We start from the raw sequence: 12,501 nt of genomic DNA on the forward strand, positions 1-12,501 counted from the left end.
TAATGATTTTTTTTTTGTTAGCTTTTCTTAAGTTGATTTTTGGACGTGAAATCTTAAAAAAAAATTATGAACCTTTCAACCTAAAAAGTTCGAATTGTGACAACGTTAGATTTCATTACTGATGAATCATTCGTTGGATTAGATTCTCTTATCTCAATCTCATCCGTTGAAAGAAACAAATTCCCACTTCGCCCTCTGAAATAATTTAATTTTCACGTATAACACAACAATTTACCTAGCACCAATTGGTAAATTAGTATCATACAATTTTGAAAAAAAATATTTGAAAATTTCACCCACCAATGCCCATGAATGTTAAATCAATTTGAAATTTTAATTCTTATGGAATTTAAAAAAAAAATCATTAATTAGCCAAATTGCAAGAAAAAAAAAGTAAGAAAAAGGAATTTGAAAAAATAAAATAAAAGGAGAGTATAAGCATATTCGCAAGTAGAGAGAGAGAGTGATAGAATTTTGCTCATATAGGTTGCTACTTTTTATTGGACCCATTGTTTTTTGGGGCTAGATGTAGTCCGATTTATACTACCTAAGAAAGGAAGTTGCTTTCCCCAGTGACGGATTTAGCCCCATATTCCAACTCATTGGGGATGAAATTTCTCCCTAAAACTTGAAATGTAGTAGCCTCATAAAGGATAGAGCCCCCCATTAGGAATGCTCTAAGCTGATGCTTCAAATGAAATTGGCACCAAATGATACAATTTAATTTGCTTGGGTGGAGGGATAGAAAGGAAGATGGAGATAGAGAGGAGTGGAAGGGTTAACACACTCGGGTTGGGGGCTACTAATGTTAAGTCTTTTGAATATAATTTAAAGGTTGTATTTTATTTTCATAATTTCATATAATTTTAATTAGTTGTTTGTCCACATGGCGTAAATTTGACATCACATCAGTAAAAACGTACGAACCGAAGTTGACACATTATCATTTAGCGGCCAAATTATTGACTAACGAGGTCTGACATTGCAAGGAATTCGTAAGTTGATGTATGACATTACAATATTGAAAAGATAAAGTATGAATTTTTTTATGTGATCCAAAGTTGAGAATGCAAAAGAATAATACTTGGCTAATTAAATGATGAGTACGAGTTTCTACTCAAAATTATTCGTTGCAGATTTATAAAACTTTGTGTTTATGATTAGCACCATTCATATTATAAATCACTCTAAAAATCGCCTCCACAAAAAGAAACCAAATAAAACTAAAGTTGTTTAGTTACTAAATTGTATAAAAACAAATAAATGAAATTGGTAAAAGCAAACCGTTTATGTATTTGCTACAATAAATTCACTAAACGATATTAGTTTTAATTCATTTTTTACAAAAATGATCTTTATAGAGTAATTCATAATTTGAACAGTTTTAATGATAAGCGCAAATCTTTGTAATAACAAGCAGAAATTTGAATAACAAATCCTTCTCGTTCTTAAGTAACTAAATATTATTTAATGCAAAATATAATTTACCATATCTCGACGTCACGAAGGTCAGAAATACGGGAGAAAGATAGCAGCTTTGATAGATTTTCTGTCGGTTAAACGCGTACGTTGAATTATCTGGCATGACAACGTAATATCATGCTGATGGTTGACAATGAAGGGCCCAAGTGGCCTTGGCACCAAGTTTCCGTTAATAGCGCACTTTGAGGCTTTTTTTTTTCCTTTTTTTTTGTTTTAAAAGAGGGACAACTGTGGTAAATCATGGTTATCCACTTCTTCCAGATTCAGAGAGGTTATGGGAAATTTTACCCTGCCTGTGACCACAGTCAAGCAAACTCACCAACTCAGAGCATCGAACTCGAGACCTCTTATATTTTATTTTATTTTATTGGAGAGTCGCAGTTCGCGCTCTTACTAGTTGGAGGCTTTTCAATTCATAGTTTTGAAAAACAATTCCATGTATAAAATCATGTTCTCTAATTTCTATTTGTAAAATTTTGCCTTTATTTTTATAAACAAACCTTTATTTTTAAGCACGTCCCTGCACATCGAATCCTAACTCCGTTCTTGCTCTAATTCAATTTTTGTTTTTAAATTGATGAAATTACTTACTGCTCATTAATTTCAAATACCAAACAAACGCCTAAAAATTTGTTAAAGAAGTGTCGTTCCAACCTACATTTTGCATGTGTGAAGATATCTCATTGTATTGGATTTTAAAGTAAAGGAAAAAAAACGTTAGAGAATGTGAAGTCATTGTGTGGAATGAAAATATGGCAATCACACTTCCACATGGAGATTCCTTATTCTTCTTCTACTTTTTGTTTGTCAATGCTCCCACACTTCCACATGTGAGATCATCTGTATTAAAATATGCTTACATCCTTTGAATTTTGATTAAGTTGGTGACCAAAACCAACGAACTAACTTCTACTCCAACAATACTTTACAGGAAAATTAAACAAATTTAATTATTTATTTTCTTCTCCTTTACGATGGGGTAGAAGAGAGATTTTTCAGTGTTCCTAAAACACGAAGTGGTATACTACATATCACTATAGAAGTGGAAGAATACTTGTGTCAAAAAATTAACAACTTAGGAAATAAAACTTCCCTCTACTTATATAAGGACACATGGTATGGGCATAATGAAAATTTTCTCTGGGCAGAGGATCTGCAGATACTCGTAGAGCTCCTCATTACCCCAATCTTCCTTGTAGGCTCCCCGTTCCGGCATCGCGACAACTGTCCAAATCCTTTGATGCTTCTTCTCACGAATCGTCATTTTGTTTTTTAATACTATATTACTTTGTTCCTTTCTTATAAAAAAATGTTATATCTTGACATTAAAAATATGTTCTTCAATGGGTAATACTTAATTTCAGGGAGACTACATTATTAATTGACATTCTGAATCATAAAACAAATTTCTTGGCGAGTTTAGATAGTTGTTTTTAATAAGATAATTTCAGATATCTGACAAAAAGGAAAGTTATAGTTTACAGATATGGTACCGTATGAATTTTCTATGATGGGGTATAAATACGATCATTCTTGTGTATGATTTGTTGATTTACTTTGTTATATTATTTCTTAATTAGAATTTGACAGGTTTTAAGATCATAATCGGGTAATGCTTTCATTCACATCTGATAACTTAGGATCTTCTTGTCATATTCGTTTAATAACATTCTTACTCGGCATAATTTCTCTTGCAGTTTTCAAGCCTTTCTTTTTTGTTCAAGTTTCTTCTCTTTTTGTCTCATTGGTTCTCTCATGTGCTAAAAAATACATTTCGTTCTCTCAATTTAAAGATAGGAATGTATTTAATATTGTCTATGATTTCAAATAAAAAGTTTTGAAAATCCACAATCTCGAGCGAATAATTTATACTCCAAACTAACTGAGCTATAAAATTTAACTTTTAGGTCACCTTATTAGTTTCGAAGACTTTTTGGCTTACTTGGTGAACAGGTAAAGCAGAAATGTGATTCCATGTTGAATGGGGCGATGAGAATCTCGTGACCTGCCTGCCGAATATTCACGAAAAGGAGAAGGTAGGTATGTATTGACTTGTTATTGCAGTTACGTGTCCTGCATTTCCAGAACAAGCCATGCATTTCCTTGTGATCACATCTTCACATACCCCCACACCTACTCTTCCCCATTCTACTTTTCCTTTTTTTCAATTTTTTTTTTTTTTTTTTTTTTTTTTTTTTGCATTTTGAATATTAATGTAATGTTTCGACATATTTAAGCATTGTCGCGTGGTGTTAATATTTATTAGGTGATTGATAATGCACTTTCAATGTGACCCTCGTGATAAGAATTATTAATTAAACCCTTGTGGTGAGCTCCGTTAGAAATTATGGTCTAAACTTAAATATTTGTTAGTCTTCCGTTAAATAAACATATGTGAGCCTTGAATATTTTTTTGGTCGCACATAGCCTATACCAGGAACTTATCTTGTCACATCCCGACCTGGGCTCCACCACATCTCGAGCTCGATTTCGCCGTAGTACGATATTGTCCGCTGTGGACCTCGACCACGCCTTCACAGTTTTGTTTCTAGTAACTCACACGAGAACTTTTCAGTGGGTCACCCATCCTGGGATTGCTCTCGCGCGAACTCGCTTAACTTCGGAGTTCCGATGGAATCCAAAGTCAGTGAACTCCCAAAAAACCTCATGCTATATGGAGGTGGGATCTAACATATCTCATCCATAATAAAAAGGCAACACAAAAACGCCATAAACAACGACCAAAAGCAAGGGATGTAGTTTGTTGCCGCAATATCCATCACCAGCTAATGGAGGACAGAAGAACAAGGTCCTGCATACTTTCTCAGGATCCATCACCAAATCAAACAACAGATACCTTTGGTTTTCTTAATTTAGTTTGATTGGACAACTTTAACCGCTCCACGTGAGACTCACATGTGCTTTTTTAATGGAAACTAACAGACTCACATGTGCTTTTTTAATGGAAACTAACAGAAATTTAGGTTTTGACACCAATTAATAACGGAACTCATAATGAGGATTACATTAAAAGTTTGGTGCCACCACATGGATCATACAAAAAATTTAGCCTATTTATTAACATACCAAAATATTTATTATGTGATTGTCATTTTTCTCTGATTTGGTGGCAAACTTAATTATTATTTAGAGTGATATAGCCTTGATAACATTATTTTACTCTTGGCTCTTATAAATGAATCAAAAAAACTAAAATGGAATAATTGAGATATCTTTAATATCTAGAATACGTTCTTCAATATTTAACCCTGAAAAATGAAAGAGAATAAATTCTTTATACACTTTCCTTTTTGGATAATGTCTATCAATCACTTCTTTAAACATACAAGCATCTTTCGTTTCAAATTAGAGAAAGGTAATAAAATGATTTTTTTTTAATATTGCGCAAAATTGACTAGATAATATTCACAATGTGACATATTAACATTGTGTTACGATCAAACTCATTAAAATTATAGCACTCTTATAATTTTCAATATCTAGACCTTAATTTAAAAATGATCAACCCACGCGTATGGAATGCATAACACAACGTTAGCACAACATGTGATGTTGCCGCCACTTACAAATGCCAATGAATAATGCAATGTTAAGGCTTCGATGCATTTTAAAATCGATAGTCTCGTATTCATTGTTTTTCGATAAAACATAACAAACTAGAAAAATTATACACACAGAATGATGTCGAAGCCTATATATTGTAGGAAAACAAATGTTTTACATGAAAAAGAAAGGGAAACTTTGGTTCCAGTTACTCTTAAACCAAAATCTTAGACCTAAATTTTCTTAGTTTGAATACTTTCATTAAAGGACAACATATTGAATTTTAGTATGAATTAAGAAATTTAATAACGAAAATTAACATATATATATATATATATATATAATCAGGGAAAGATTAATCCCAAATAGGGGGTTTTTAATTTATTTTTTTCCGCAAAATTGAATAGAGGGATATCTCAGAATTTTTTTTTTTTAAATATAAGTACGTTTTAGATATTGGTACATTTTATATATAACAAAGTAGTACATTATAAATATATGAATGGGTACAAATAAAAAATAAAAATAAATTATGGATGCAAATAAAAGTTTAAAAATATAGGCACAAAAAGAAATTAAATATATGGGGTACAAACTAAAATTAAAAGAAAATTGGTGCAGTTCTAAAAGAATGTTTGCAAATTAAAAAATGAGTACAAATTAAAAAATAAAATTTAGCTACACGTATAAATATACAAAAAGTAACGTTTCTAACACTAAATGAATGTGTCACATCCTGACCAAGGACGGATCACTTCCCGGGCCCGCTCCACCACCGTAGCACGATATTGTCCGCTTTGGGCTTACCATTCCCTCACGGTTTTGTTTTTGAGAACTCACAAGCAACTTCCCAGTGGGTCACCCATCATGGGATTGCTCTAGCCCCCTTCTCGCTTAACTTCAAAGTTCCTACGGAACCCGAAGCCAGTGAGCTCCCAAAATGCCTCGTGCTAGGTAGAGATGAGAATATACATATAAGGATTACTCCCCTGGACGATGTGGGATGTCACAGAATGTATTTGAAAACGATTAAATAATTTTTAATTATAAAATCTAAATAAGCTGACACATAAATATTTAATTAGTTAAATAATGAGGTGGATGTAAAACCAAAGCGTCTTGATCAAAAATTAAAAAGAAATAAAATTTTGATCAATGAAATAGAAAACAAAACAAGGATGAAAACCTAATTTAAAAATAAAAAATGTCCAAATAAGAATATGATTCCATAAAAAATGTGACTCATTTCATCATATTCATTTCATTTTTCTTAGTGTCAAGCATTAAACAAGGTCAAATTATGTCAATTTCTTTTCTTTGTCTCCAAATATATTAGCATAAAACATCTTACTATATTTTTCTAATTCTTATTATAGTACTTCAATCCGATGTTTATTGATATTTTTAATTTATTATTCAATATTACTTCTTATTCTAATCATACATTTTATTATGCAACGTTATAATTGAAATAGTTGATGGTTCTACATCTCAAGCAAGAACATCAATTCCAAGTGCTTCGAAGAATTGATTCATGGAAGATTTCACATGCATTGGTTGCTGCTACTTTAGTGATGTTGCATTATCAAAACAACAAGTTATTTGTTTTGGGATTATAATAAGGGAATCTTATAATCAGAACCATACTTTTGAGTTTTGAGTTTTTTGTTTATGCATTAGTTGCTACAATTGAATTTAGACAATTATATTGGTTAGACTTTTGAGTTTGTGAACTTATAACCATTTGGATTATATTTGCTACCATTGTTGTTGGCTTATTAAGTTTTGATTTGATTTCCATCTTAATTTGTTAAGTTATGATTATGTTGGCTTATCATCAATTGAAAAATTGCAACAGCAACTTCTTTTTCTCTTTTCTGGTTTATTGTTTACAGGTCTAAGCATGGTCTTGAGCTGTTGTTTTTGTAGCTTATTTGCAAGCCATCAGTTGTACCATTTACCAACCGAACCAGCCAATAATTTTGGTTGAATCGATTTTTGGCAACCGCAAGAAGACGGTTGGCTAGTGGTAATTAATTTTTGGTAATTATGTATATGTGGCTAGCAGGTGATACAAGGAATTTGGCATGGTTTGCCAACCGAACCCAGCCCTAGGGATGTCCATTAAAAAAATGGAGAATAGTTGTGGGGTTCACACCACATCGAATTTCAACGATCCGAACCAGACTTGCAAAATAAACAACTCGAATTGTTGAAGTTCGATATAGTTTGCACCCCATAACTAATCTCCATTTAGAAAAGATGGGGTTCCATTCACTTAAAGGTCTCCTATGATGTATAAACGAATAATATAATATTTTACATATTTTGGATGAATTTGCAAACTCACGTTGGTGGTTAATTATTACTAACTCATTGTAACGCTTAGGTCTTCTCTTTCACTCGAGATAATTTCGTTGTTAAAAAAAAAAAAAAAAATCTTTTTTTAATTTTGAATTTTTTTCAATTAAAAAATATGTAATTAGATGTAAAAACAGAAATAAAATTTAATTTTTAAATTAAAATAAATATCAACTGCTAGACACGTAGAGGAAGTTAGTTAACCTTGAACTCAATAAGTCCAATTAAATTCAATGAAATGTTTCTTACCTTAATCTGGCATCCTCTCCAAGATTCCAGTCTTCATCCCAGATTTTAACCTAAAAAAAGCAGACACCAATCACCGCCCACCGCCGCCGCCGCCTCGTCCGTAAATTTACACCCAAGTCCTCTCCATCACTCCGATGGTCGCCATGTGAGTCATCCAACCTTCACAAATCACCACCCCACTCGAGATCGCTCCACGTGTCAGATCTGGTCCACCCCAAAACTTTACGTTGTTTATTCAATTAATTATTCCAAAATTTCAGTTACTCCCTCACTCAGGAGGAGAGAGAGAGAGAGGAGAGAGGAGAGAGAGACGTTAAACTGCTTTTGCTTCGTGTTCTTCCTCCCTTTGGAAAATTAATTAACTAAATTAATTGGTTACTTAAAGTAATCGCTGGCGACTAGTACCATCAGCGGTTCCTATATATTGGCCTTCTTTCCATGCTTTTGCCGCGGCACCCAAAAATCTTCACGCTTTCCAGGAATCCCACCACTACTTCTCATTCCTCGCCCTCCTCTGCCTCGTGTACTGCGCTGTCGTTTTGACAGCCGCATTTCGCTTGCTTCCATGGCCAAGAGCATACTGGTCACCGGCGGAGCCGGTTACATCGGCAGCCACACCGTGCTTCAGCTTTTACTCGGCGGCTTCAAAACCGTTGTCGTTGACAATCTCGACAACTCATCTGAAGTCGCCATTAACCGTGTCAGGGAACTCGCTCGTGATTTCGGCAAAAACCTCTTCTTCCACAAGGTCTGGATTTTGGTTTTTGTGGTTAATTTTTTGTTTCATTTGCTGATTGGGTGATCATTTGTTAAATTTGATCAGTTGTAGTTTCTAATTTTGAGGGGCAGAAACCGACACTCTTGGTTTTTGAACTGAGTATTTATGCCCAACTGTCAGAAATTGGTATTTTAATTAGTTGGCAAAACAAAAAATGTATATATACAAATTGAGTTTTTTTTTTTGGTGGGTATTTTTGGAGAACTGTAATTCTGCTTTCTGGGTTTCCAAGTTTGTGTTTTTATATTTGAAAATTTGGGAAATTTTTGCAATTTCTTGATTTTTGTGCCTTAGTAGTCATATAACTGCTGAAAAAAAGTTATGCAGAATTGATGGCTCAAGTTTTGCACCTTTTTTTAGTGATGGCTGAAATTTCTTATGGGGTTGAGTTTTTCCAGTGTGTTCACTGTTTCATTGATTCATGATCATGATTTCTCACAATTCTGTTTACAATTCCACCTGCAGCAGGACCTCCGGGACAAAGCCGGACTCGATAATCTCTTTTCTTCAACACCGTAAGCATCTTCACTCGAAAAGCGCCCCCAATCATGACTTTGCCGTCGATTGTACCATGTTCCAGATATAACATTTCTTGTTCATACCTCCAAATTGCAGATTTGATGCTGTCATACACTTTGGTGGACTCAAAGCGGTTGGTGAAAGCGTTCAGAAACCATTGCTCTACTATAACAACAATATAATTGGGACAATTACTCTGTTGGAAGTCATGGCTGCCCATGGATGCAAAAAGGTTCTCTCTAATGTTCCTTCAACTTTGTTTGATATAATGTTGATTGCGCATCAGTGGTTTCTCATTTTCAAGTTCCCAAAATCTTATATGATAGTTCTTCTTGGGAGAATTTTTTAAATTCAGATGTTGAATGTATCTGATCTTTCATTGACATGGGTTTCACATACTTTGAATACTTTCAGCTTGTGTTCTCATCGTCAGCAACTGTTTATGGTTGGCCGAAGGTGGTCCCATGTACAGAAGATTTCCCACTTGTTGCAGCCAATCCTTATGGACGAACTAAGGTAGAATATGGCCATAATTAGGTTTATCTAGTTCTTAATGTCTGGTTAGCTTCGCAGTAAGAGTATCACCATGCAGCTTCTTGGTTCAGATGATGTACCTTTTATTCATCCCCTTTATCTTCTTTTTCAGCTTTTCATTGAAGAAATTGCTCGTGATCTTTACCGCTCAGACTCTGACTGGAAAATCATATTGCTGAGATATTTTAATCCAGTTGGTGCACATCCTAGCGGCCTTATTGGTGAGGATCCTCGTGGGGTACCAAACAATCTCATGCCGTTTGTGCAGCAAGTTGCTGTAGGCAGGCGTCAAGCACTGACAGTGTTTGGAGCTGACTATAATACCAAAGATGGTACTGGGGTATGTATTCATTGTAGCCTTTTTCTGTACGCAAATTTTTTCATGTCCGCACTAACTTGTTTGGGCCATATCCAAATTTGTATAGATGCTCAGTTTACTTGATTACTTGAGATTTTCATAAGTGTTTTGGTATCTGTGTTCATTAATATTTTACCTTTGTTATTGTATGGATTAATCACGAATTTTTGGGGATTTAGGTGGCATCATTTGCTTTTCCTTTTCTCTTAAGCTTACAATATTGCTGGAGGATTAATTTTGATGCTGTTTATCCCATTTCAGGTACGTGATTATATTCATGTATGTGATTTAGCAGATGGGCACATTGCTGCATTGCACAAGTTAGACAAGGGTACTATAGGTAGGGGTTCTAATATCGCCATTTTCTTTGTCTGTGATACTTGACCTGTTTCTGTTAGTTTGATATGGAGATTATTTTATGCCAGACCACACCCTCAAACTATGTAATACATCTTGCCTCACATGTGATGCTTTGGTGTTTATATATTTCATGCTAATGTGGTTCAGACAAAGTTTAATCTAGAACTTTCCCGTTTTATTTTGCCTTTGTTCCACAGAGATGTTGAATGTATTTACACTCTGTATTAATCGACAGGTTGCGAGGTGTACAATTTAGGAACAGGTAAAGGATCATCAGTCTTAGAGATGGTTGCAGCATTTGAAAAGGCATCTGGAAAGGTTTGTTTTTGCAAATATTTCTATATTTTTAGTTGTTGTATTGGTTACCGGACCCTAATTCTCTGTTATGAACATCGTGCTGCTTGTAAAACTGGGGTCTCATTCTGCAAAATGTTGTCTGTACATCACTTTAATTTTAGTTGTTAGGATAGAGGTGACTCCTATTTGCATAGTCAAATATTTTATATCAAATTTGGACAGAAGTGTGGATAACGTTTCAGAATTTGGACATGGTTGGAACGAGATGTTTACCACAGTGGTTTTAGCTTGGCTCATCTGACAAGAACTTTTTCGTTTCCCTTTATTAGAAGAGGTCAAACCTAAGACATACCAAGTCCACGCACTAGATCGCTTAACCACCCCCAGCCCCCGGCGGCTAAAGAATGACTATTCTAATTAAGCGAATACTAGGATTTCTGTAGTTGGAGAATAGTGTTCAATTCTGTTGATTAACTCACTATTGGAAGAATCTTGGACCTTGTTCCACTTCCACAATATATGTTCTGTTCAACATTTGCCAGTCTTTCTTTGACCATTTGTTATTTTGGTTAAGCTTATTTGTTTACTTGTTACTTTTTCAGAAAATTCCTCTTGTCACGTCTGGGAGGCGTCCTGGTGATGCTGAAGTCGTATACGCATCAACAGAAAAGGCAGAGAGGGAACTGAGCTGGAAGTGAGTACTGAGTTTTTATGAAAAATTTATGCGGTCTGTCATCAAGCCTTAAATCTTACATTTGTAATTTCCTTGCAGGGCAAAATATTGCATTGATGACATGTGCCGGGATCAGTGGAACTGGGCTAGCAAAAATCCATATGGCTATGAAACTTCAGACTCTAGCAGCTGAGAGCTGATAGTTTCATACGCTTTATATGTTTGTTTAGCGTTTATCGACAGTGGAACTAGACTAGCCAAATCCGTATAGCTTTAGACGTGCAGGCTAAGCAACTGTAAGGTGATAGTTTCATATGCTTTATATTTAGGTTTAGTGATCGTCATCTCTCACACTCGATGTAAAGCTTTAGCGGCCTTGCAGAGATTAGGTTCGTTCTCATGAGCTTCGTTGGCCGATCCTTAACCAGTTAGTCACTGTGGTGTTAAGATTCTGGCCTATTAATGTTATGTTTTGGTTTTACAGTTTCTCAATCCTCACAGTTTTAGTTGTACAGTTCTAACCAATTGCTGTTACTTATGCTCCTTCATGTATTTTGAGATCAGACCGCGTTATACCATTATTTGCAATACAAGAATTTGGAATGTCCAGAAGAAACTTTGTTGTTGGAAACATATATGCTTTTGATTTGCAGTCTGCACTTTGTTGTGTGATGGATTCCTTGGGAGAAATTCTTGGGTGCGGCCAAACGTGCAACGTCGCTAGTGCCCGAGAATCTATCATGGCCAAAATCGCCCAAGGCCGCTGGCAGTTTGTAGCCATTGCATGTTGCGAGGCCCGAAATTGTCACTCTTGGGCTGCGTTTCTCTTGTAGTCTCATTCAATGTCAATTTTTGTTGTTTTAGAGATATTTTATTAGAAATTTAAACTACGAAAGATATTATATCTTCCAGATTTAGGAATATAAATTCGGGTAGTAAGCTAGACTTAATATTTTTTAAAGAATTGATTCGCAATGCAAGAAAAGAAACTACTTCATGGGGCAAAGTCCACTACTGTCCCTTCACTTAGGGCTGTGAATCAAGGCCGTACCAATTCAGTCAATCCAAAATGGATCGGTTCAACAATCTATTAGAGAGCCCGGTCTTGACTCTTATGTGTTGTATTCATTCTCGTTCAGCTCTTGGAATCACATCCAAATCAATCTAGGGAGATTATTCTAGCATCGGACAACTCGCTTGAGTCCACCTTTCTTGGATGGAATCAGATATAGTACAAATTCAAACTCACATAGGTCGGGCTTGAGTCCGATTAAGTTAACAACGGCAGTGCATAAATTGGAAAGAGACTATTTTCGGTAGTACAAT

At 34.9% G+C, this 12,501-nt stretch overlaps 1 protein-coding gene across 1 annotated transcript; it reads left to right on the top strand.

Annotated features, from left to right (window-relative positions):
* The first annotated feature begins 7,674 nt into the window (after nt 1-7,674).
* On the top strand, nt 7,675-11,689 carry LOC137713222 (UDP-glucose 4-epimerase GEPI48-like). The gene is made up of 9 exons (XM_068452500.1): nt 7,675-8,404; nt 8,900-8,949; nt 9,050-9,185; nt 9,368-9,469; nt 9,600-9,827; nt 10,107-10,185; nt 10,441-10,523; nt 11,105-11,196; nt 11,275-11,689. The coding sequence occupies exons 1-9, from the start codon at nt 8,222-8,224 to the stop codon at nt 11,366-11,368; spliced, it is 1,047 nt and encodes a 348-aa protein (XP_068308601.1). The 5' UTR covers nt 7,675-8,221; the 3' UTR covers nt 11,369-11,689.
* The last annotated feature ends 812 nt before the right edge of the window (nt 11,690-12,501 follow it).

Source organism: Pyrus communis, chromosome 13 (genome assembly GCF_963583255.1).
Source record: "Pyrus communis chromosome 13, drPyrComm1.1, whole genome shotgun sequence".
Taxonomy (NCBI): domain Eukaryota; kingdom Viridiplantae; phylum Streptophyta; class Magnoliopsida; order Rosales; family Rosaceae; genus Pyrus; species Pyrus communis.